The sequence below is a fragment of the Eschrichtius robustus genome, chromosome 18, assembly GCF_028021215.1.
Source record: "Eschrichtius robustus isolate mEscRob2 chromosome 18, mEscRob2.pri, whole genome shotgun sequence".
Classification (NCBI taxonomy): domain Eukaryota; kingdom Metazoa; phylum Chordata; class Mammalia; order Artiodactyla; family Eschrichtiidae; genus Eschrichtius; species Eschrichtius robustus.
The window spans coordinates 13,917,536-13,945,511 of NC_090841.1; the positions used below are offsets into that span (position 1 = coordinate 13,917,536).

The window sequence follows — 27,976 nt, forward strand, 5'->3', positions numbered from 1 at the left end:
ATAAAGTTCTAGAAGACAACCTATTGGGTTTTTGTATTTTCCAGGAAATGTGTGGGTTGGGATAAGCTGTTAAATCCATAATTTCAGAAAGTGGTGATTCTTAATTTTGTTTCGTGATGAGTGACAGAGAAGATATGAAACATTAAATAATGACCCAAATGAAAATAACCCTCAAATTTAAATGTGAATTTGGGGAAATTCCCTGGTGGTCCAGTGGTTAGGACTCCACGCTTCCACTGCAGGGGGCTCGGGTTCGATCCCTGGTCTTGGAACTAAGATCCTGCAAGATGCATGGCCCCCCCAAAATGTGAATTTTTTGCAAAAGGAACAAAAGAAATTGTTCTTCATCACTGACAAATGAAATGATCAGATCTGAATAATGAAAAAGAGCTGATATTATTGCTACCCTTGTTTGTCAATCATCATGGAGTCAGAAGCACCAGTTTTATACAGAAAAGTAATTCACTGGAGGACCAAGAGAAGGTTTCTAATTCACCGTGAAATTTTTCAAAGATACTATCATTAACCTAATGTTTTTTTAAAATTTTATATTACACTGGACTATAGTTGATTTACAATGTTGTGCTAGTTTCAGGTGTATAGCAAAGTGATTCAGTTATACATATACATACATCTATTCTTTTCAAATTCTTTTCCCATTTAGGTTATTACAGAGTATTGAGCAGAGTTCCCTTTGCTATACAGTAGGTCCTTGTTGGCTATCTATTTTAAATATAGTAGTGTATACATGTCAATCCCAAACTAACCTAATGTCTTTAGTTTATGTCTGCGGCAAATGAAGGCTACATTGGAAAGAGTTGTTTATCCTGCTGACGCAACGCGTTTTTATTAGGTGAACAGAAGAATATACCTCTTTAAACATAAATTCCTGAATAGTTTCCTTTTTGTATTTATTAAAGCAGTATCAAATACAAGCTATGTTTTATATCTAACTTAAAGTTAAAAATTGCTGTTTTATGTTTTGGAAGATATACATTTATCACACTCTAATCAGTGCAGTTTGAAAGGCTGAAGTTATACAATGTTGTGGACATATACAATTTCATATTTAATTGTGGAAGAAACAGAAACAATCACTTTCAGATATGAATTAGGAAAAGTGGTTTCATGTCATTAATCAGCTGTAAAGAAACTCATGGGGGTTGAATTCCGAGCTCTAAAATCCTAGTGTTAAATTAAATGCCTAATGACCTGTCATAGTTCTGTCAGCCAGGCTGACAAGTCCTGAACAGGCATTTGCGTCATCCATTATCCAGTGGCAGGTGCTGAAATGTTTGGTCCCCAGGAGGGGGCTGGGCTGAGGCCTTGGGAGCATTGATTGTGTTTTGCCTTTGCCTAGCAACAGCCGGTGTGGGCACTTGCTTGGAGGACAGAGAGGCAGGGCCCAGAAACGGGTCAATGAGTGTGCTCCGGAGAACAGAGGAAGAGGAAAGTAAGCTAAAGAAATGCTGTTTTTTATCCCTTTTACAAGTCTCTTAATTATTTACGTCACTCGGTGTAGCCTCATGTATTAAAACCCTATCATATGTCTGGCATTTTTGATGAGCTCTGCTATGATAACAGTTCCTGATTCTGAGGCGTAGCATGTAGCAGTCAGGTTCAAAGGGCATACATAATCAACCACCTAAAATATACTTTAAAAATGCAAGGCAGAAGGACAAATTAAAATCAAGTGTGTAGTATATAATCTAAGTTACTTTTGAAAGCTGATAATGGAAGAATTAGAGCATGGACAACCCTAGGGTCTGAGATAAAGTTTATACATTATACATTTTTGATGAGAACGTCTTTTTAATATAAACAGTTGAGCATACTGATTATAACAATAGACTGTAAGAGGATAAACTTAAAATTTTTCCTATTAATTAATTAATTTATTTATTTTTAGCAGTTTGTATGTGTCAATCCCAAACTCCCAATTCAAAAGTGCAATTCAACCCACGAGGCCTAGATAAATATTCAGTACAAATATTAAAACATTTAATAATGAAGCCGCATTTGCTTCATAGCAAATGCACTTAGCTTTTTATACTGAGGGTCCATGAGGGTATAAGCAAAAACAATGATAATAACAGTAATAACTAAATATAATAGATAGCTCCTCTTCAATGGACAAATATGCCAGGAAGTATGCCTAGATCTGGACTTGTATTGTCATGCTTCATCTTCACTACTGACCTGTGAAGTAGGCAGTATTTTCCTATTTTAAAGGTGAGAAAACAAAAACTTAAAGGATAATTGGTCTAACATCACATACCTGATTAGGAGCAGAAAAGAGGATTATATCCATTTCACAGGCTTCATGTGTTTCATACGATATTTTATTTCAATGACACAGAGATGAGTTACTCGATACCAACAAAAAGACATCTTTCCAATAGTTCTCAGATGGCCAGAAATTTACCTGAAAGAAGGTGTGGCTACAGTATGCACACTCAGATGGAAAGTTTTTATTTCTCTATCACATGACAGGGGAATATTAATGTATGACCCCTTCCCCTCCATCTTTTCATTTCCTCAGGTCTGCTTCACCTTTCTAAGTAGGATTTTTTTCCTACCTAAATCTTGAGTCTTACTTTGCAGATAGAGGAAATAAAGAAATGAAAGCCCTAAGAGTCCTGTTACCAGCAGGATAGACCTTAAGAAGAGGGGAGGGCATCAGGGTCCGGGCAACCGTAATAGGTGGGGTGGAGAGATGGGAAGAACTTGACAGGACCTCTGTGCTGTGCCACAAATGCAAGGGCTTACTGAAGGTGAATTTCTGCATGTGGGGCTGAGACACTTGTTTCTAAAAGCTGCCCAGGTGCTTCTGATGATCAGTCACATTTGGTGACCACTGTCTTCTCTACTTGAGAAAGTCAAGGAAATCTAAAGAAGTTTTAATTCATGAGTTAAACTTTGATAGATAATTTCAAGGACTACTCACTCAACCTTGACTGCACATGAGAATCATCTGGGTAGTTTTAAAAAAAATGCCACCACACTTCCAGGGGTTCTGGTGTAACTGTCCTGAGTGTTGGGATAGAAGCAGCAGTGCAGTGTTTAAAAAACCTCCCAGGCGATTCTACTGTGGTCCGGATGAAACCCATGACAATAGGCAAGCAATGTGAAACAGGGCAGAGGTCTTTTTATGTTAAGAGGCTCCTGGGTGGAAAGGCCCAATGGGGTAAAAGAGTACAATTGTATTATGGGTGTTTCCATTTGGCTGAAATGTGAACTATAAGTAGTGATGGTGAAAGATGAAATTGATGATTTAGGTAGACTTCATATAAAGCAGCGGTGACACTTGTACTTTACATGAGAGAGTGAGAGAAACACTGCAATGCTTTACACAGAGCTCATATGCTCACATTTATGAGGAACAAACCGAGGGGTTCTCCAAGACTGTGGACTTTCAGTGCTATGCTGGAAAACTTATCCCTAGATTTACTTTTCCTAAAACACAAAACAAAACAAAGACCCTTTAGTGGTGTGGTAGGCGATGGATTGAAGGAGGTAAGACTAAGGGCAAGGTGTTCAACTGGAGAAACAAAACGTGAAAACAAATAAGAAGCAAAACAGCACTTGCAATAAAGCAGTGTTGCTGTCGTAGCAAGAGAAACTAATGATTAATTTTGAGTTAGGAACTCAAAGGGAAGGCTTCCCAGAGAAAGTAGTATTTAAGAAGAGATCTGAAAAACATGAATGTTTTCAAAACAGTTCAAAACAGAGAAGAGAGAAAAAAGGGAGGAACATGGTAAATAATATCAAATCGAATTCAAATAACCCAGTATGTGTTAAGTAAAGTAAACTAAGGCAAAGGCATCACCATATTTACTTATATGAATGACTCTCAAAGTTATTTCAGCAGAAAAATCTCAGTTATGGAGGGGAACACTGTATGCAGTACCTTTTCTCATTTTTCTCCCCAGAAGTGCTCTCTTTGCTATTCTTCTATTATAGTTATTTGATGTCCATGAGACAATATCTCCATAGTATGAGACATTTTTTCCCTCCAAATTATCCATACTCTTATGTGGAATTTAACAGACACAAGAAAATATGAAAGGTATATTTTAGACATCCTAGACTTGAATAAGAGTGGAAAAGGAAGAAAACAAAAGATTCAAAGACAACCAATGGTTAACAAAGGTCAGCTCTTCGTGCCCCATTTGTAGCAAATGCAAAGCTCTTACATGGCTGTCACCAGAATCCAATGGATTTAAGAGGAGAGAGCCATTGTTTGCCAACACAATCCCAAGGTTCTGACATAACAGCTAGGAAGCAACATTATTATTGATTTCTCTGTGATATATTTTTTCTTTTTGGTGGAGATGGGCAATGGTACATCCTTGAGGCTTGGTAGCTGCAAATTTAAAAATATATATACATATAGATGCTATTTTTCCTCAACCACTACCAGAAGCACCAAATGGCATCTGACTACAGATCTCCAGAAGGAGAGTCCCATGTAGATTTCAGGTACATACGGAACATGAGTGGTATTTTTTATTTGTTTTTAATATGAAATTCAGCCAGTAGCAAGTTTGAATTTATACTGCCATTTATTGACTCTTTTCTAATGAAATTTGAATTAAAAACATTTGGCATGATAAACTTATCAATAGAGAGTTTATAACATAACAAAACAAAGCTTATGAAATACCAAAAAGTTCAGCCCTATGAAGTTTTAAGAAAACAAATTTCTTTTGCTTCTGCCCCATTCATTATATCACTGCTCTCCCATTACCCAGCACTCTTCTGGTGCCTTGCCCTTTACCTCCCCTTCTCTCCTATCCAGGCGACCCCCTGGTTGTATTAGAGTTTTTTATCCTCTGTGACTCTACTGACCCTGAATTCTACCCCCTATGTATCCTTTCTGACAGGAGGTTTGTTTCTTGATTCCACAACAAGGAGTTTTGAATAAATCAAGAAACATAAAACCACAAATCTTGAGAGCTTTAAAGAGTTGTGTTATGGAATATTTGGAATCAATACAATGCATCATGCTATTGAAGGCATCTGATTGACATGAATCTCTTCATATTTCTCTCATTGCTCCAGGATGGGATAGAAAGGTATGAGTACAGGGCTCTCCAAATGTTGATTTATCTACTTCTTCTTTAACAACTTCCTTAATTTCTAAGAGAGAACCCAGATTAGTACCAAAGTTTAAAGTTAATGTTGCAAAACGGTTGACATACCTTCATGAAAGGGAAAAGTAAACTTAAAAGAACGTATACTGTTTACTAGGAAGAGATTATTTTTTTCACTTTAACTTGAAGAGCTATACGGGGAGTGAACTATAGTCTTTTCACAAAAAATAATGCATTTCATTGCTTTCCATTATTAAGCTAAACACTGCAAATTAATCAGGCAAAGAAACATGCAGGGAGCCTTCCAGACCTAAGAAATTCTGTAACTTCATTCAAGCGCATTCATACTGAACATATTGAGATCAGTTCAAGTGGAGCATCTTTTCTCTATCAAGTGCTGAGGTAGGACTGGTGAATGAGACAGATGTGTTCCTGACATTCACAGCCTCGAGAAGGCAAGTGAAATATAGCAATACAATGCGATCTAGAATGTGCATAATGAAGGCATTTATCCCAGAGACTGGGATAAATCCCAGAGACTGGGAGGGGGATTGCTTCATGGAATCTCCCTGGGGGAGCAGAGACCTGAGATGCACTTTAAAGACTGAGTAGGACTCAGCCATGTGAAGATTAATGGGAAGGTATTCCAAAAATGTAAGAGATGGACCAAAGACAAACCTCAATCTTTTGTAGACTGAAATAAGGAAAACTTGTGGTTAAATGGTAACAAGGCAAGACGTTTATGTTAAAGCAGAGTTTCATTTAAGACACATTATCCTACTAGAAGATCTTAAATATTTTGAAATCAATAATTTCTGAATAATTCAGGAATATGTTTCATAAAACACAACCTATGATTTCAAAGAATTTATATGAAAGTAAAACCTTATTCTCGATTTTATAATGCTATTAGCCATCCAACATTACTTTGCTCTGGAAAAACTGTCAACTCCAGGGAAATATGCTCTTTAATATTGAATGAAAGATACTCCAGAACAACTCTGTAAGAATTTTAATTTTTTTCTCCAATGTAATCGCAAAAGATTAAAATAGAAAATGCAAAGGCAGGGTCTTTTAAAAATGTATCTTTTCAAGACATTACTAATTCTTATTTTCTTATTACATGTCATATGTTTTTAGCCTTCCTTCACCCTGCTGCAATGTTAGGCTCTATCACCTTCCAATTCCAAAACTTCATATGAGCAAAAAGTATAAGCATCTTGAAAGAAGTGTTAGAAATTATCAAATGCTTTCTATTGCTTTGCTTCTGACATATCTAGCTAGGGACTAAATTTGTGGCTTTTGTTCAATAGGCTTTGAAGTTGAGTTCACTTTGTATATTCCTAAAATATACAAAAGAACCTAAGCAAAGAAAAAAATGTTCAGTAGGAATGAACACTTTTAGTGGCTCAAGAACAAAACAGAGAACAATGCATATGTAATGTTTTATCAGTTCTAATGCTTTTTTCTGTGTGTGTGTGTGTGTGTGTGTGTGCATGATCCTTTTAATGTGTTGCTGGATTCTGTTTGCTAGTATTTTGTTGAGGATTTTTGCATCTATATTCATCAGTGATATTGGTCTGTAATTTTCTTTTTTTGTAATATCTTTGTCTGGTTTTGGTATCAGGGTGATGGTGGCCTCATAGAATGAGTTTGGGAATGTTCCTTCCTCTGCAATTTTTTGGAAGAGTTTGAGAAGGATGGGTGTTAGCTCTTCTCTAAATGTTTGATGGAATTCACCTGTGAAGCCATCTGGTCCTGGACTGTTGTTTGTTGGAAGATTTTTAATCACAGTTTCAACTTTATTACTTGTGATTGGTCTGTTCATATTTTCTATTTCTTCCTGGTTCAGTCTTGGAAGCTTATACCTTTCTAAGAATCTGTCCATTTCTTCCAGGTTGTCCATTTTATTGGCATAGTGTTGCTTGTAGTGGTCTCTTAGGATGCTTTGTATTTCTGCGGTGTCTGTTGTAACTTCTCCTTTTTCATTTCTAACTTTATTGATTTGAGTCCTATCCCTCTTTTTCTTGATGAGTCTGGCTAATGGTTTATCCATTTTGTTTATCTTCTCAAAGAACCAGCTTTTAGTTTTATTGATCTTTGCTATTGTTTTCTTTGTTTCTATTTCATTTATTTCTTCTCTGATCTTTATGATTTCTTTCCTTCTGCTAACTTTGGGTTTTGTTTGTTCTCCTTTCTCTAGTTCTTTCAGGTGTAAGGTTAGATTGTTTATTTGGGATTTTTCTTGTTTCTTGAGGTAGGCTTGTATAGCTATAAACTTCCCTCTTAGAACTGCTTTTGCTGCATCCCATAGGTTTTGGATTGTCGTGTTTTCATTGTCATTTGTCTCTAGGTATTTTTTGATTTCTTCAGTGATCTCTTGGTTATTTAGTAACGTATTGTTTAGCCTCCATATGTTTGTGTTTTTTACATTTTTTTCCCTGTAATTCATTTCTAATCTCATAGCGTTGTGGTCAGAAAAGATGCTTGATATGATTTCAATTTTCTTAAATTTACTGAGGTTTGATTTGTGACCCAAGATGTGATCTATCCTGGAGAATGTTCTGTGTGCACTTGATAAGAAAGTGTAATCTGCTGTTTTTGGATGGAATGTCCTATAAATATCAATTAAATCTATCTGGTGTATTTGTAAGTTTCACATTTTAGTGTTTTACAATCTTTAATCAAGTGAAATTTTTCATCAATTTCTTCTAGTTTCATATTAAAATTATTCTAGTCCCTTAAAAAAAAAGAGCCCTGAGTCCTAAACACGATACCCTAAAAAAGTGAGTTGATACTAGTACATGTGATTTCAGAATCAGTGGGAATGCACAGGAAAGAAGCTGTTTCCTTTGTTGTTCAGGGAAAAGATTGTTAATTACTTTTAGGCTCCTATGACAACTGGCCAAAGAACTACAGGAAAAACTCAAAGAAGCAAATTCAGGTATCTTCAATCTTAAGTATTTAGTAAGCAGCAATAGATAAAGCAGCCAGTGCTAATGTAGAATATTTAGGGCCAAGTTAAAAAAAAAAAAAGAATACATTTTTTTCAGAAGTTTCTTTTTCTCTTTCTTTTTCATCTTATATTACATACATAGTTTTTTCCAACTTTTGTTCTAGAACAATTACTATAATTCACCAATGAAAAGAAAACCAATATTTTCTGGAGGTAGAAGTAAATAGATTTTTGAGAACTTACTCAAAATCAGTGATGGCAACAAAAAACAATTACACTAGGTGATAAGTGTAATAGACCTGAATTTTCCTTATTTAATATTCAAATCCATGGAACTCTAATGAAAAATTTATTACTCTTGTGCAATTTGCAATTGACTTCTTAACTTCTCATTCCTGACAAATCAAGAAACTAAGCCAGACATGAAGGAAGTTTTAGTATTTTCATCTGCTGTTGGACTAAAGGCTTTCCTTTATTAATAACTTCTAATAATGTATTTTATTAGGATCATACCTTATAATTTACTAAGAGCCTTCACACACATCCACTCATTTTACACTCCCTACAAATCTGTGAGTAAGATATTTTATATGTATAAAGAACTATATATATATAATCAAATATAAATATTAAGTCCATTAAGCAGATGAGAAAACCAAAACTCAAAGAGATCTGTGTGACCCTCTAAAGTAGCAAAACTTATAAATGGCAGAACTAGACCTCTTAGTGCAGAGATTCTAAAATTCATTAGTTTTACCATCACACACCATTAAATGTGTACATTTTAGCACAGATGTCAAAAACCATCACTAACCTACTTACCGCCACTCTTCAATCTGTTTCATCATCAGTAATCTGGCAAACAATAAATATCATCCACTTACAGTTAAACAGAAAATGCTTTAAACCCCCAACCTAATTTTGGAGTACCAATTTCCCTCACTGCCATTTAAATTCTGTGGCATTTTGATGGATAAAGTCTGGCAAAACTCACCTCTTTCTGACGGTACTTAATGGCCAATTTGAGTCTCGCGAGATCATTTCCACTCTGTTCTTCTAGGAGACTGTTGTCATCGCGGTAATTAAGAATGATTTCCAGCTCGCGGGAACTTCTTGTCTGATCCAGTAGGTCCTTAGCAAATTGTTTGCACTGTCGTGACAGCTCCTCGTACTCTGACTTGAATTCATTTTCCACCTTACTCAGTTCCTGGAGCTCCCAACTTAACTGAAAGGCTGTGAGAAAAGGGTCTTCACTGGACAGGGCGATGAGAGAGGGGCTGGCCAGGGCCTTGTAGATGTTGAGTCTGGAGCGGGAGTGGCGGAGACTGTCCACATCCGAGCTGGACACGCATTCGACGCAGTTGCAGCGGACCTCATGGGGTCTGGGCACCGAGACGCCTTTCTGAACCAAAAGTTTTATTATCTCGTAATTATTTGTGTGCGCTGCCAAAATGATGGGTGTAATGTCCGGAGTGAATTCAGAGAACTGCTTATCAAGGAGTATGGGAGGCACCTAGAAAGAAGAAAGCAGAGGTCGTGAGTAGTAACGCATTTGCTCAAGTGAATTTAAACAACGCGCTATAGCAGTGTTGAACAAGATTCGTAAGTCTTTTGCCAGGCTTTTTTTTTTTTTGCAGGAGAGATAGGGCTTTTTTCTCCTCAAAAGACAATAGGAAATTAAACAAAAAATAGCTCTGCAATAGAATGACACGTTATTCTTTGTTTAATCTGAATTGTGACATTTCATGATATCTTAAACTCAGTGCCTATGGAAACTCTTGATAAAAGACTTTCTTGCTCCCAACTTATTTTCTGGCTGACAATCTTTGCTTTTCTTTCCCAGTGATATGGGCTCCCTAAATAATAAGAAAGACACTACAAAATAGTTAATGATTTGTCTTAAACCCAAGATCTTCCTCTGCAATAGAAGGTTTTAAATTCTTCAGTCAGGTTTTTTGCTTGTTTGTTTGTGTTTTATCTTCTGCAGTCCTAAGATCCACCCTGCGATTACAGGTGGCAGCAGAACGCAAGAGTGCTAGCCCCTCTGCTTTCCGTTTTCATCCATTCCTTTATGGAATATTTTCCAGATGACAAGAGGTGCCCCATTCTAACATCGCTGTTATTAGAAATAAATGCTTCCTGTGGAAGAACCTTAAAAACATCATGCTAAGTGAAAGAAGCCAGTCACAAAAGATCACATATTGTATGATTCCATTTTTATAAAATATCCACAATAGGCAAATCTGTATATGGAGAAAGTAGTGATTGCCTAGGCTTGGGGGCAGTGGAAGGGATGGAAGGTGACTGCTAAAGGATACAAAGTTTCTTTTGAGAATGAGAAAAATGTTCTAATATTGTAGTTATGGTTGCACAACCCTGTGAATATACTAAAAATCACCGAATAGTATACTTTAAGTGGGTGAATGTTATGGTATGTGAATTATATCGCAATAAAGCTATTAAAAGAGAAAAAAATAAGAAAGAAATGCTTCCCAATGAATCAGGTCACCAATGCACTTATGAACAATTTCCTTTGGGTTATACTCTAGGAATGGTAATGACAAAAATAATTTAATAAGCACTATTTAGTAGGCCTAAAGCACATCCACCTTCACTATTCATTATTTACATTTTATAGGCATGGTATCTTGGTGAGTAAGTGGGAATCCTGCTATTTGAACCTAGGTCCATCTGTCTGACACCCAGGCCTGTACGTACTGCACTACACCCTGCTGCGTTACAATTTTTGGTTTAGTATTTCTTCCTGCTGGTGCAAAGTCATAGAGGCCTCTATGAAAATAAATGTTACATAAGGACAAGTTAAACAGGCATGGCAGAAAAAGTGATGACATGTCACATTAAAATATGCTGCTGGTTAAATATGATTAAAACCACAAAAGGATCAAAAGAAAACAACTATGTAGAGAAAAACGAAGGTCATATGAAACTTCAGTAGCACTACTTTTAAGTAGAGGTGTAATCTTTATATGAGAATAATTAAACTCACATGCTTTTAGTTCATCTGGCCATTTTGAATATCCATTTATTTCATAAGACACACTATATATATATATATATATATATATACATATTTTTAACATATTTAATATTTTATTTAATTTTTTAGAAGACAATTTACGCATTTCCCCCACCCCTTCCTTTAAGTTAGTGTGACAGCTTTCCATAATAAATGACTTAAAGGAAGCTTTGGTCAAGAATGGAATGAAATAGCAAACAAAACTCAAAAAAGCCCCAAATCACTACTGCTTTTTAAAAAAACCCATCACTTTCACCAGTTATATTCAAACAAAACACATAAACTATATATACTTAACAGAGAGTAGTCTGCTGGGACTCTGGCAGATCAGCCCAGCAGGCACACGTGATTGTTTATCCAGGTCCCAGAGGGTAAGCATTGCATTGAAAAATAACAATAAAACAAAAACACTTAAACAATTGCCTGTTATTTAGTGCTAATTACACACCTGAATCAGTTATTACATGGAGTCTGAAAATTGGGGGTTTTCTTATTCTTCCATCACTTCTAAGTTTAGTAATCGGCATTCTTCTGTATGTACAACTTGCTCTCTTCTCCTCTTAGTTATTGAGTATTACTCATGAACCCATGGATTCTTCCTTTATTTTATTCAATATATTTTGATTCATTGCAATAATTATTCATTTTGAACTTGTTATTGAGGTATAGCATACATACATACAGTAAAATGCACAGAGATCAGTGTACAGCTAGAAACCTTTTTTAAAATGTGAACACACCTGTGTGACAAGACACAGACAAAAATCTAGATGAGGGCTTCCCTGGTGGTGCAGTGGTTAAGAATCTGCCTGCCAATGCAGGGGGCACGGGTTTGAGCCCTGGTCCGGGAAGATCCCACATGCCGCAGAACAACTAAGCCCGTGCGCCTCAACTACTAAGCCTGTGCTCTAGAGCCCATGAGCCACAACTACTGAAGCCTGTGTGCTTAGAGCCGGTGCTCCACAACAAGAGAAGCCACTGCAATGAGAGGAAGCCCATGCACCGCAACGAAGGGTAGCTCCGCTCGCTGCAACTAGAGGAAGACCACGCGCAGCAACGAAGACCCAATGCAGCCAAAAATAAAATAAATAAATTCATAAAAAAAAAAAATCTAGAAGAGTGCCTGCACCCCAGGGACCTCCCTCTTGTCACCTCCCAGTCATTCCATTTTGTAATCACAAATCTAACTGCTATCACCACAGATTACTTTCACATACTTTTAAACTTTATATAAACAAATTAAAGTATGTACTTTTTATGTCTAGCTTTCTCCGTTCCACATTAGCTCTTTGAAATATACTCATATTTTTAGTAGCAACCGTTTTTGTTACTTCAATTCTGCATATTTTGATTTATGGATACAGCACAATTTATTTACCATTCTATTTTTGATGATATTTGTGTGGTTTCCAGTTTGTGGCTATTCAGAATATTGCTCCTATGCACATTTTTGTCCATGTCTGTTGGTCGTCTATCTAGCAATGGAATTTCTGGGTCAAACAATTTTCTTAAGCAGTGATACCAATTTTCATGCCCACCACAAATTATACTTGGTATTCCCAGTTATTTATCGATCAATCTATCTATCCATCTATTAATTACACCATTCAACTTGTTAAGCAATCATTTTGAATTGGATTATTTATTATTATCAGGGCTGGGTATTGAATTTGTCTAAGGCCTTTTATGCTTCTCTGAGGATAATCAAAATTATTCTCCTTAGTCCTAAAAATATGGTGCATGTGCACACAAACTCACACACCTGCACACACACACACACAGTATAATACTATGCAAATGGTTTTAGCATACAAAATTAGTAAATTCCCTAAGGAGAGTATGAATAAAGCAAAAGGGAAATGAATTTAGAGAAGACATTATTTTTACTTGGTAGAATTAGAAAAGGATTTTAGGAGGAATTTAAACTTCAGATTGGTTGGAACTAGCAATGTTGAAAAGTTACAGGAAAATGACGACAACAAGAAGAAAATAAGGAAGATAGATTCATAGCAAATACTTTTTTTAGAGTATGGGATAAATCATATAGAGATAAATAATCATAAAATGCCTCAGTGTAGATCTGGGCAAGATGAGGGAAGGTTTTGAATCGCATTATTTTGTAGACATTGGTGGAGTCATAGAAGAATTGAACCAGGAGAGTGATGGAGTAATTCCGAAGTATTAACATCACGCTAGCATATTTTGATTGTTGAATTGAGAAGTAGATGGGTAGAGGCAGATAACGGAGCCTGGTAACGAGTGCAGTCTGAACTAGGGTTGTAGCAATGGAAAAGGAGAGGCTGTGCATATGACCCATCAAGCGGTGCTGGGGGTGTGAGGGAGAGCAAGCATGGCATAGAACAATTCGAAGCAAAGGTATCAGAAAACAAGAGGGGTCTAGGCCAGGTGCCCTGAGTTACCTTCCAGTTCAGATTTCACTTTCTTTAATGTCTACTTTTCTGGGAGGGAAAGCTGATCAACAGAACTAAACAATTCAAAGTTCCATTACAGAATGGCCATGTGCTAATGGCACATTTGCAAAATCTTGCCCTGAAAGGGGACTTTCAGAGAAGTCCTAAATCAAGTAAGGGCCAATGACCTTTCCCCTCTCTTCTGTCTGTTAGCTGGCTATGAATAACAATTGATAAAAGGCCACTTCTTACTGACTTCATTGGAAAGATGAGAGTGCCTGTTGCCTTGGAAGATGGTGATATTGAAGACAGGAAGAGGGCAGCAAGCTGAGAGACTGCTGTTTGCTGAGGTCCCGCAGCTGAGAAATTTATCCGTTGAGTAGCCACTTTGCTATCTACTAAATACTCAGAAATTTAAAGGAGTCTGAAATATAAGGCATTTGATCTCAGAAACATTTAGAAAATGCAGAAAATGGGCTTGCTCCCTCTTTTTCATGCTTCATTCACCAGTCTATTTTCTGTTTCCATCCTGTGCTTCGCTTTATTCAATATCTTCTATATGCAACTCTCCCTCTTTCCTTTTGTGGTGCCAACGTTACAAGTGAAAAGCATATTTTTCTAACATTCAAATAAATAAATAGGTGACTAGAAGTGCTTGGTAGCTATTACCTAAAAATGGTTTTGATAGAAATATTGTATTTTTCCAAATTTTTCAAATTTGCCATTTGGCATATTTAAGGACAGATATGAAGATCATGAGGATAAACCTGTAGATAAAAATCACACTATGCTTGACTTATTTTAGCTGAAGTAAACTCTACAGACATAAAAACACTACACCCAGGCAAACATACATGCATGGAAATATATACTCACATACTCGTAAACAAACAACACAACTTCACCATTTAACAAATTCCAACTGATTGAATTATACAGTTGACCCAGTAATCTACAGCTAAGTAGAAGAGGCAGTTAAGAGAGGATCTGGAAGCCAAATTCACGTCCCTGTTTCTTATGTTGCATAGCTGGAAGTTTGCTCTGGCTTTTCTTCTGTCTAAGATTTATGAATGAGTATTTGTTCAACGTCTTTTTTCTCAACCTTATCATAACATTAGTTACATTATTAACTGAATCGCTTTCCTGTCACATAGCATTCAGAATGACTGACCTACACATAAGCTAATTAACACCCATTAATCAGTTTAAGTGATTAACTCTTAACCCATAAACTGATAGCTTTTCTCAAATTCAGCCAAATGCTTTACCTTGAAATGACTCGGCACCAGTCTGAGGCATATGTGACATTTTACCCAAACATAGAAATGTCTCTTTGTGACTAACATATACATTTTTGAACTATTAATGCTGAAGTATACATTTCTAGGAGAGAAATTCATCCTGGAGTGACATTCCACCAATTTAAAAGAATTCATTCCCTTGCATTCAGCATTTATTAAACTGGGTTGTATAAACTGCATAAAAGAAATGTACTTATATAATATTATTTGATGTATCCTAAATTATTAAGACTAAATAGATCCATATTCTAATCTGGCTGTACTCAATTAGTTATATTATCTTGTGAAAGTCCCTTAATATTTCTGTTATATGAAAGAGGTTATCCCCTGTAACATGAAATTTCTATGACTCAAAAACTATTTTTATACTCCAGTTGATAGCACAGTAATTGAAAATTTATGAGAATTTTTTTTCAAGTTCTTCAATAAAAATTTGTTAAAATCTTTAGTTTCATCTTGCTTTTTAACTTTAATGTTTTTATATAATGTATTGAAACCTACATTTTTTGAAACTCAGGTTTATGAATATCAAATTTACCTCTCTCAATCACCCAGACTACCTTCTAATTCAAACCAACATAAGGGAGTTTCAACTTAGAGTTATATTTAAAAATTAATTTAACATCAGTTATTTAGAACTTGAAATTTTCATAAACATGCACGTACATACACATACATATATACTCATACATGAACTTGCACAAAAATCCAAAATATGGGGAAAATACAATATTATGTTCTGAATAGGAAGACCTAATATCTTAATTATGTCGATTGTCTCAGAATAAATATGTGCATTTTGTTCCGAATCTTTTTTACTTATGTTGTTTTGTTTATAACTTGATAAAACTATTTTATTAGTTAATATGGAGGAATATATAACCAAGAGTTTCAAAAATTATGATATGAAGGCTATGATCCAAGAAAATATAGCAAGAAATACGGGATCAGTTGAATAGAATTTTGACCAGAATTACTTCTTTTTTTTTTTTTTTTTTTAAATCAATTTATTTATTTATTTTTGGCTGCGTTGGGTCTTCGTTGCTGCACGCGGGCTTTCTCTAGTTATGGCGAGCAGGGGCTACTCTTCGTTGTGGTGCGCGGGCTTCTCATTGCAGTGGCTTATCTTGTTGTGGAGCACAGGTTCTAGAGCACAGGCTCAGTAGTTGTGGTGCACAGGCTTAGTTGCTCCGCGGCATGTGGGATCTTACCCGACCAGGGCTCGAACCCATGTCCCCTGCATTGGAAGGCGGATTCTTAACCACTGCGCCACGAGGGAAGTCCCCAGAATTACTTCTTATTTTATATGGGAACTTGATATGTGAAAAAGTAAAATTTCTCTTCAATTGGAAAAAGTGGTTCATTTATTGAAACAATTTTCTACCCCAAACAAGCAAAATTAGTGTGTATCTCATTTCATAACAATGAATTTGAGACGGAGTAAATATTTAAATGTAAAAACAAAAAGCAACACAAGTTTAGAAAAAGAATTTTAAAAAATAGTTGTATAGCCCAAGGGTTGGGGAGAACTCTTAAAGCAAGATTGGAAACACAGAATATGGAAAACTACATATTTGGTTTTACAGTTCTCAAGTAGAATGACCCAAGATTTTCACAGAAGAAAATCAAAACGAAATGAATGAACAAACATAACAAAACAGAAACAGAGTCACAGATACCGAAAGTATGAACAAGTGGTTGACAGAGGCAAGGGGGTCGGGGTGAGTGAAATTGGTGAGGGAAATTGAGAGGCACAAATGTAATATAAGTTATGAAATAAATGAATCACGGGGGTGAAATGTACAGCATAGGGAATACAGTCAATAATAATGTAATAGCTTTCTATGGTGACAGATGGTAACTAGACTTATCATGGTCATCATTTTATAATGTTAGAAGCATCCAGTCACTATGTTGTGAACCAAGAACTAACATACGGCTGTAGGTCAATTATACTTAAAAACAAACAAAAACCAACAACAAACCTATGGAAAAAGAGATCAGATTTCTTGTTACCAGAGGTAGGGGTTAGGGGGAGGGGGAAATAGATGAAGGCAGTCAAAAGGTACAACCTTCCAGTTACAAGATAAATAAGTACTAGCGATGTAATGTATGACATGGTAAATATAATTGTCACTGTTGCATGTTATATATGAAAGTTGTTAAGAGAGTAAATCCTAAGAACTGTCATCACAAGGAAGAATATTTTCTTCTTTTATTTTGTGTCTGTATGAGATGATGGATTGTGATCATCATTTCACGATTATGTAAGTCAAATAATTATGCTAAACGTTATCATAAACGTATACGGGGCTGTATGTCAATTTTATCTCAGTAAAACTGGAAGGAAAAAAAAGGTCAGACACATGAATGATCTTTCCCATTAATAGACAGGGAAAGGAAATATAAAATAATAATGAACTACAATTATTTTCCCAAATTTAAGGAGCTGATGCACCCACATTCATCAAAAGCAAGGGGAATGCAAATTATAACAGCCTTGCTGGAAGGTTTCTGGCACTTACATAAATTCTAAGCACCATAGTCTTAGTTAGGGAACCCTTGCTACAGAAAATCAGGCACCTGGAGACTATGTATTTATTTCATCATTGTTTGTCGTGATAGAAACTTGGGTATCACCTGAATGTTTTTCGAAAGAGAAAGGTTGAACAAACTGTGGAATATCTCTACATGAAATATTACGATGCTATTGAATATTTGAACTTGAATGCATGCTGTATGTATCAATTTGGAGGGTTGCCCCTGAGGTCTCATTTTGCCCTGTTGGAGAGTTGTAGCGTAGTTATTTACATAAAGGCTCCTTATTTTAGGTTCTTTAAACATTAGTTAACTTTATATCAGAGACTGTCCTTGGTATTACCTAATTATTTATTAACTACTTTATTTGATAAACAAAGACCTCTATAATCATGTCCCACCCTGTGTATTCAAACCTAAATTGTACTCCACCCTGACAGGCATCCCATGGCCCAATCATTTCAGTGTCAAACTTTCCATTCATAGTTTTCTTGTTGACTTCTGCCTATTCCCTCCCACTTATCAAATTCTACCAAACCTTCAAGACCCAACTCAAACCTTATGATTTCTATGATGCCCTTTAGTAAAATTGAACTGTCATTAACCTGGCATTTTTTTCTTTAAATGGAGGCAGGGGAAAGGGAAGGTATTGTTATTAGCTTTTTACAAGAAGAGATAAATATCAATTTTTTAAAAGAGGAGTTTGTAAAAAAAATAAAATAAAATAAAAAGAGGAGTTTGTGGGAAAGGTGAAGAATGAGAGTGCAGATTATACAATTTACAATTCTCTTATCTCCTTTAAGTGCTCTCATACAAACTATTTATAATAACTTTACCCAGGCTTTGGTCAGTGATACATCCAGTATATAAATATAAATAATGTAACATTAATAACTATTTCTACTTTTTTAAAGTTAATATTCATTTTAAATTGCATTGGTTATATATTTTTATGGTAAGCCTATTTCAAGTATACTTTGAATTAAAAATACCAGCAAATAGATACAGTTTGTATTGATTTGAATAGGTGTAGGACACACATAGTGAATATACTTCTACAATAACTTGGATAACAGATTTATTTTAGAACTGTGAAGCACACTTGAACCAAATGAACAAGGATCTGGCAAAAATCATTTCAACTCGGTGATACCGTTAATACAAATATGCTTGGAGTCTGATTACAGTGACACAAGTAACAACTAACATGTATGAAGCACTTGTCATGTGCCATGCCCCGTGCTAGGAGCTTTTCATGCCACATCTTAGTTAATCTTCAAAATCATTTTTGGAATTAGATGTTACCGTAATCCTCTTTTGACAAATAGAATAGGCCTTTGAGAAGTGCAATAGTTTGCCCATGGTCACACAGAAATCCATGCAGCTTGACTCCTGGGTCTAAATCCGTCGTCAGTAAACTGTATGTCTTGTAAGTAAGGCAGCTATGAGGTCCTGGAAATAGCTCAGGCATCAAGAGTGAGCATTACATCCTGCCTCAACCATTTTCAGTTGTGTGAGAATGACAAAGCCAGTTAACTTCTCCACATTTCCAGTTTCCCATTTTGAAATCTGGACATTTATTCAAGATATTTCTCCTTGTGGAATAAGACCTGGAGAAATATATATCAAAGGCTTCTCAAAGTTAATACTCATAGGGCTGCAGTGAAAATTTCATGTTTCAGGGCAACATGAAAGCATGTGGTGTCTACAAATCACTAAATAACAGGGACTAGTGTTATGTGACAAGCCTAAGATTGTTAGGAGAAAGAGCATAAAACAGTCTTGTTCAGTTTTGCCAGACTGATTTGTTTCTCCTCACATAAACACAATCCCAATTATAGTGCTTGATTCATCTGAAAAGTAGAACAATTATTTCCTGGTGGGCCAGTTTCGTCAGTGTAGATGTCAAAGCTTGGAACGTGTACTTTCCATGACTGAAAATTTAAACTGTGTATCTCCTAAAATGGCATAGACTCTGTTGTATACTGCTATAGATATACCATAAATAATAGCTATTAAATATCATTTGCATCTTGGATAAAGAACTGGAGAAATCTATTTCGACTCCTAGGGCGACATCAAACAAATAGCAACTTTAAATCACCACCAGCTTTGGCTAGGTTTAATCACTAAAATAATGAGAAGATTGCTATCACTGACTCCCAGATCGTTCAGTTTACAGACATCACTTTTATTTTTAAAACTCTCTCTCTCTTTATATCTGTTACACTGAAGGAGAATCTATTAAATGATATCCAAGTGAAATCTTTTATTGGTAGAGAACGTAGCTCAACGGGCCAAGTGTATACTTAATTTTATAAGAATTACACAAATTCTGATCAGATATTCTAATTTTAATTTCACTTGACAGTGTTTATCCCCGTCTCTTTTTTTTGAAAGTCACCAGTTCTTTGACTTCCATAACTGGGTAGTGTATTGGCTCAAATCCTGGCTGTCCCACTAATGGTTTGTAGCTTTGGAAACATTATTTAACCCCCTAAACTTCAATTTTCTCATCTATAAAATGGAGATTATTATAGTCTTCACCTCATAGGGTTTTTTTAAGGATTCAAAAAGTAATACAGAATAATATTAATATGAAAGTGTTTTGTATCAGTACATAATGTTTGATAAAACAAAATCTAGTGTAATTACTATAATTATCATCATCACTATTATCATCATTTTCTCTGGTTGCTTTTTCTCAGTCTCACTCACTGGGGACCCTTCTCCTATTCATCCCTTGAACACTGTTTCTTTAGGGATCAAACTTAAGCCCAGTGTTCTTCCCATTCGGCATATTGTACTCCCTGAAGGTTGGCTGTTCTCATGTTAATTATAGTCTATATGTGCCAATTTTTATTCTTCCAGACTCCAGCCATTCAATAATACTTTGGGGCACCCATTTTATGCCAGTCACTCTTCAAAGTTTGGGGAACACAGCAGTGAACAGAACAGACAAAATCCTCGCCTTTATTCTGATTGCATTCTAGAAAGAGAGGGGAGGGAAAGACACAACATGGATGAACAAGTGGATGCATAAATCAATGAATGAAGAAATCTCAAACGGTAAAGGCCATGGAGACAAGTACAGTGGAGTAAGAGGAAATAAAGAGTGTCAGAGGCAAGGAGAGGCTGCTGCCCTATATAGGGTGACAGGGAAGTCTTACTGCTATGATGACATTTGAATAGAAGGCTGAGGAAATTCAGAGAGCAAGCTAAGCTTACATCTAAGGGTAGAGCATTCCTGGAAGAGAGAACAGCAAGTGCGAAGATCCTGAAGCATGAGTATGATTAGAGTATTTGGCCAATTTAATGGAAGGACAGTTTTCTAGATTAATGTTTCATGCCATGACTTGCATAAACTTTCTAATTAGTTATAATAATATGTAGATTACATTTTGGTTTTATGTAGACAAATTATCTGAATATGCTTTTTATTTCTTCCAGTCTTTATATCTTTTATTTTTACTTCTTTTTTGATTATTCAGAATAGAACCTCCAGTAGAGTGTTGTATGGAAGAACAATATTGAGAATCTTTATTTTGTTATTGATAGTAACATGAATGTTTTTAATATTTCACTATTCAGAATAATATAAGATGTAGGTTTTGGGTAGACTCAATCAGGTTAAGGAAAGTTTTTTGTCTATTTCATTCTTGGTTTGCTTAGTTGGTTTTTTTTTTTCTTAACATGCAAGGATAAACATTTTATCAAATGCTTTATTTTTTTGGCATCTAGTGAGATAATCATACATTTCCTTCTTCTTTACCTGTCAAAGTAGCGAATTACATTAATAGATTTTTCTAATAATTGCTTTAGATTTTGCATTTAATTTTTGATGGACCGTAATTTTCCTTTCTCACACTGTCCTCTTCTGATTTTGATGCCAAGGCTGTATCAGTTTCATAAAATTAGAAATGTTTGTGAAAGATTAGAATAATATGTTCCTTGAATGGTAGATCTCACCTGTTTTTCTTCATTGTTATTTAAAAAATATATTTATTTACCTTTTTTTAATCAATCATATTTATTTCAAATATTTTCCATGTTTTAGGTTTTATGCAAATGTTTATTATGAAGATTGTTAATGTTATTTTCATCTCAACCAATTTATCAGTCTTTTTTTCCCCTAATATTAAGTTTGTTTGTTTGTTTGTTTTTAAATTTTATTTATTTATTTATGGCTGTGTTGAGTCTTCGTTTCTGTGCGAGGGCTTTCTCTAGTTGCGCCAAGTGGGGGCCACTCGTCATCGCGGTGCGCGGGCCTCTCACTGTCGCGGCCTCTCTTGTTGCGGAGCACGGGCTCCAGACGCGCAGGCTCAGTAGTTGTGGCTCACGGGCCTAGTTGCTCCGCGGCATGTGCGATCTTCCCAGACCAGGGCTCGAACCCGTGTGCCCTGCATTGGCAGGCAGATTCTCAACCACTGCGCCACCAGGGAAGCCCTTTTCCCCTAATATTGCTCTGTGTAGCCCAGACATTCATCCATGAAAATAGGTCACCAATCTTTGAGAATGAAAGCCATGTGTATAGGGTTTTGTATAGGCTAAATATCTGCTTTACTTTTAAGCTGAGAAAGTCTTGTCCACATGAAAACCCCTAACCCTTGCTAAAGAGATTTAGTATTTGCATCATATTTACATTAATTATAACGTTATTTATTTAATCCATATGGAATTCAGTTGTTATTTGGTATTTATTTATCCCGTGATAGATTTTAAAACTTTAAAATATTATTGTGATGATTGTGCAATATTTCAATTAAAAATACACTGTAATTTACTTAATCACCTCCATTTTGAATACATGAAAGAGTGGTTAAATATGAATACCCTTTTCTTTGGTTTTGCTTTTGCTAAACGTCGCTAAGTTGCTTTTCCAAAAGGATTTAGTTCCAACAAAAATAAAGGGTGCTAGTTTCACTATATAGATGGAGCATAAAATTCAGAAGATTGCACAATTGCCTTATTGCCCTTTGTTGACTTATTAGTCAGCATTAAATAGAATTATTTTTATTAATTTTTGTCTTATGTTTTATGAATTCCTTTCTCAATTTTTGATTTTATGATTTTATTTTAAACACACAAAGAAACACATACTGCTAAATTATTATAGAGATAATTTTGAAATAAAACAAATCTTTCAGAGGTTAAAAATACATCAAGGTAAGCCTTCATTTTTTCTGTTTTATATTTTTCTTCATAGATTTGTTTAAACTGTTCTGCACATGATTAATGTAGATTTACATGAATGAATAAAAGTTGATATAATTATGTCAAGTCCTGTGATTTGAGGTTCCAATCAAGGTTCCATGGAGTAAGAGATCTTATTTTATGTTAAATTTAAACAAATATTATCAAGCTTGCCTGTAATTTTCAAGTGCCCTGAGACTCTTAGGACGATGGGAAATATAGCACTAGATTTTGTCTGCCAAACTGAATGGAACATGTTTGGCAGGAATGTGGGGACAAATGACATGAATCCTCGCATCTTAATCCACTCTGATTGAAGAACACTCAAAATATGGGGATTGTGGAAGTATAGGAACAAGGTCTCATCAATCCAGTACAGCAAAATTCCATTGCATGTTGTTGTTAGTACTTCAATTTCTTTAAAACATATATGCTTCAAGTGGAAAACTCACTCTAAGAGCTTTTATCTGTCAAAGCACCTATTAAACAGAGAGGATATAATAAGAATTTCATATGGATGCTTTTCTGGCAGTGAGACATGCAGCAGAATTACACTGATAGTGTATCCTAATGGAAAAACATGCTGATCCAAAACACCATGAATGAGGAGATACAAATTGAAAATATGGAACCAGCAGTTGAGGTTAAGAAGATATTAGAGGCTACAAATTAGTAAGGCTGTGCTGGGTAGTATTCTGAATGTCTAGCTATTATGAAGTGGGTGTGAGTTTGGATCGGTTACCTTGAAAGGAGCAGAGGAGATAAAGCTGAGTTGTCAGGTGACCTTGGCTCATCCACTAACTATCAGTGTGGCCTCCAGCACCTCATTCACCAGCTTCACTTTTAGCGATAACAGCATTGCCTGTCTACCCACAGGATCAAGTCACCTTAATATGATGAAAGAACTTTGACAGAGTTGGAGTGATTCATAAATGTAAGGAGGAGAAAGTACCCTTTACTTTTATGATATTAAAAATGAAAACACAATGATTACAATTGTGGTGTTTATTTTTCTATTAATAATGGGAAATCAAATTTAAGAATAGTAAATAAAATTTTAGATTTCATTTATGAACCCTAAAAGAATGGGCCTGTTGAATGGGTATAAGATTGCTAAATTTTATATCCCTTTCATTGATTACTATAATGGTAACAACTCTGTATTTATGCCTAACCTGCCCATATATTTAATAACTTCTTTCTCATTCACTGCCTTTTTCTGTTATGATGTGCTGGAGCATTATGATCTTTGAGACAAGCATTGACTTTTTCCTATTACAAAAGCTATATACCCTTATTGCCTAAAGATTTTTAAAATATCAAAAGTACAAAAGGTAAAGCAAAATTCCCCCTAAATCCCACTACCCAGAGATATACATTGTCTTTCTCTCACCCAGATATACATGCTTTCTCTTTCTCTCTCTCTCTCTCAATATCTACAAAATTGGTAGTGTGCTTTATATTTTTTTACCAGTTGCAGGCTTTTATGGAAATACTGCAGTTACTTCAAGGAAGTCTGCATGCTTCACGTGGAACTTTAACTTTTTAAGATGAGGTGAGGCTTCTCAGAACACAATACTTCACTTACAATCATAACACAGCATCGTGGTGAACTAGAGGCCCAATTTCAAAAAATATATATTCCCAGAAAATTTTATAATGAAGGTATTAATAATTTTGTTTTCATTCTGAATATGATCTATATCAGAAGTGCTACCTTCACTAATGTCTATAAGCTCCTTGATGTTTGATTTTATCTTGCCAGTTTGTTCTTTGCCTGCTTTATTTTCATGAGCTATGATGGGGGTTTTTAATCTGTCATGTTCATCCATCTATTCAGCAAACTGTTACTTATTACCTAGAATGTGCGTAGTATTATGTAGCCAGGAGAAGAAAACAGGACTAAAATTTTATTTGGTTTGAAGAGTAAAATCTGCCTAAGGAATAGGCTGGTTTTCATAAGTTTGAGAAGAAAATGAACTACAAAGACCATCACAGTATAACAGGGTGAAAAAGATTTTGTTTTTTAAAGACCCAAAATACAACAACCATGGGTAATTAAAGTTTTTATATGTATATATTAGTAATCAAATGAGGGAAAAATTAAAGGTAAAAAGGCTTCATTAAGGAGAATGAAATAATGCCATTTGCAGCAACATGGATGGACTTGGAGATTATCATATTAAGTGAAGTTAAGTCAAACAGAGAAAGACAAATATCATTTGATACCGCTTATATGCAGAATCTTAAAAAAATGATACAAATGAACTCATTTACAAAACAGAAACAGACTCACAGACTTAGAGAACTTACTTAATGAATACCGGGGGGGAAGGTAGGAAGAGGGATAGATTGGGAGTTTGGGATTGACATGTACACACTGCTGTATTTAAAATAGATAACCAACAAGGACCTACTGTGTAGCACAGGGACCTCTACTCAATATTCTGTAATAACCTAAATGGGAAAAGAATTTGAAAAAGAATAGATACACGTATTTGTATAACTGAATCACTTTGCTATACACCTGAAACTAACACAACACTGTTAATCAACTATACTCCAATATAAAATAAAAATTAAAAAAAAAGAAAAAGAAGAATTAGCAAGTTAACGCAAATGAGGTTAACAGTATGATCCATCACTGTCACACGATGTGTTATGTTGGTAAGTATCAAGGAAAGGCAAGGACACAAAAACAGTCTTTCAGGATAAAAACATAGCTCTAAAACTAAGGAGTGCTACGGAAATAACTTGTTTCACAAAACTTCTCTTCTGAGATTGCATAAAAATAACTGAACTAATGCTTGGAAAAATTCGAGGATATGACAGTGTGAAACTAATGAAAAGAGACAGGTGCTAAGTCATGTCAGCCCCATAGCTGGACTTTCTCGGCAAAAGTAAAGTGATAGGCACTTAGTCCTCTGAATGGAATGATGGCTTTCCTCCATCCACTGATAAAGAAAATATTACCTAGATTTTTGACTGGGGGCTGAGAAATACACATGTGAAGGGAAAGAATCATGGTTTTTTTTCTTTCCTCCATTGAGTTTCTTTAGCTTCAATCTTGAATCTCGAGATACAACAATGAAAGACTTCAGCAATTTACAAGTTCTGTAGCAACCAGCTAAGAGACTTCTTAATCTCCACTTTAGTGTGTCAAAAATACTTACCAGGATAGGTGGAGTGGCAACATGCTGCTACAAGAAGAAAACTTTGGGAATTAATTCCTTATCTTTCATGCCTCAGATAAAATATACAGAAAAAGCTAAGTCCCGGGGAAAATCAAAACAGACTGACTACAGCACTAGTTATAGAATGAAAAATGACTTTCCCCGGCTCTTGACTTTTTGGATCAGATCTGTAAAGAATGGAATGTATCAGCATTATAGTGATCCCAAGATATTATTTTTGTCATTTTGCTATAGAATTAAGAAGAAATCCATAAAAGTATATCATGGTGGTTCATAAATTTTTGTTTACTTTTTCTTGGTAATATTTCGTCTGAATTAGGTGACCTGTAAAAGATGCATTTGTACCAGGTAAAAATGGATAAATTTCATGGAAACTTGTGATGTTTATGGTGCCTTACAAAACCTCTGCTAATATGGTGATGTGCAAAACTGTAATCTAATGAAATTAAAGGAAAATAATATAAAGTGGGTGACTATTATTTTTGAGTTCATGCCAGATGTTTAAACTAATACTAATGTATTTTAAAAGGCCTCAAATATTCACCAGGTGGCAGTCTTTTCCTTAAGTGTGGTCAAAACAAATGATGTGCTTTACCTCATCTTTATTAAAAGAAATGTGACTTATGGCAGGAGATGTTTTGCTTTTATTCTCATAATGTTGCATTTAAATGACCTGTCTCTTCTGAACACATACTCCCTAAATTATCCTTAAGGGAACCTGTTTATTCTTCCTTGAGATCATCTCTGATAATTTTCTTTTATCATGATTTTTCTTTTTCTTTCTTTGTATTCAGAATGAAACTACATTGTATCAGATGATTAACAGCATGCTTAGATTATATGTATTTAGACTTCACTGTAGTCTTAGAAGCCTGGTCAATTTCCACTCTCCTAACTTCTCCACATCTCTGAGGTCACAGTCAAGCTTCCTGGTTCCATCCAACCTCTCATCGATTCACAATCCTCCTGACCATTATGCAGATATTTGGGATGCCTTGCCTTCGAGATTTCATCACCAGAATTCAGCAAGTTTGCCTCCAGTGGTCTGCATCAGTGTATTTGAAATCTAATCATGACAACTTAGAATCGTGATGCAAATGTCAATCTTTAGACATTGATCAAATTAGCGTAGTTGGTTCTGAAATGAATGAATGATGATAATAATAACAACAACACGAAATCAAATGTAAATACACTAGGCATTCACTTTACATGAAGTATTTCAAATTTCTAATTCTCATCAGAACTGTGAGAAATAGCCATTACCATTTTCCGTTTTGAGTTAAATAATCACCACTGGGTCACGCAAATAGTAAGGGGTGGAGCTAAGACTTGGATTCCTATCTGTCTGATTCCAAACCTGATCTTTTTCCACCAGGAAACATTTCCTGTTACCCAAAACTAAACCTTGAAACATTTATTTATATCTGTATCCTTTCCTTGTTCTACAAAATGTTTAAGGCTGGAATTAAAGTAATGTTTATGGTAAATATTTCTATTTGATTCTAGACAAAAAAAGTGAATTTTAATCTTGGCTCAAGAATGAATAATCTCAGTAATCTTTGGCAAGTTTCCTGAACTTCTCTAAATTTCACTTTCTTCATATCTCTAAGGTAATGGTTCCAGGAGTCTGTGTGTGTGTGTGTGTGTGTGTGTGTGTGTGTGTGTGTGTGTGGTAGGGAAGCAGGAGGATGGGGGAAGGGGGAGAGGGATGTAGGGTCAGTATGATATCAAACTGCTCTCTGATTTTACAAAGTTAAACTTGAGTTTTTGCTTTTTTGTTGAGAGAACCAGGCAGTGTAGACTTGGGTTAAGGAGAACATGGTATAGTAAAGTAAAAGTCATCCAAAATAGGTGCTAGAACATATGACTTAATGAACACTACCTGCAAGTCAAACATTAAGTTTAGGCTGAAAAGCACTAAATAGAATATACTTGAAATGTCTTTCCTAAAGCTGGTAATTTAAGGCTCGACCAAAAGAATCAAAGCCTCCTCAGATGATAAAAAAGATTAATGGGCTCTGATACTCTAGGATAAAGTATGCAAGAGAAGTATGTTTAGCAACATTTAATATATATTTAATTTACGAAATAAAATTTTTTTAATTTTAAGCATTTCATTGATAAAGCTAATAGTTATATGTATGCAAAGCAAATATATTTCATACTGATTCCATTTAGGGTGAAGTGTATGCTTTATATGTATTATTCTGTACAAAAATTCTTCTAATATGTCAACATATTACACTT

At 35.3% G+C, this 27,976-nt stretch overlaps 1 protein-coding gene across 1 annotated transcript in view; it reads right to left on the minus strand.

The window, feature by feature from the left end:
* TRPC4 (transient receptor potential cation channel subfamily C member 4) overlaps positions 1 to 27,976 on the minus strand; it is a 164,850-nt gene that overhangs the window by 77,584 nt on the left and 59,290 nt on the right. Inside the window, exon 3 of the mRNA XM_068526460.1 lies at positions 9,047 to 9,565. Within this exon, the coding sequence (XP_068382561.1) occupies positions 9,047 to 9,565 (519 nt within the window). The remainder of the gene's footprint in view (positions 1 to 9,046; positions 9,566 to 27,976) is intronic.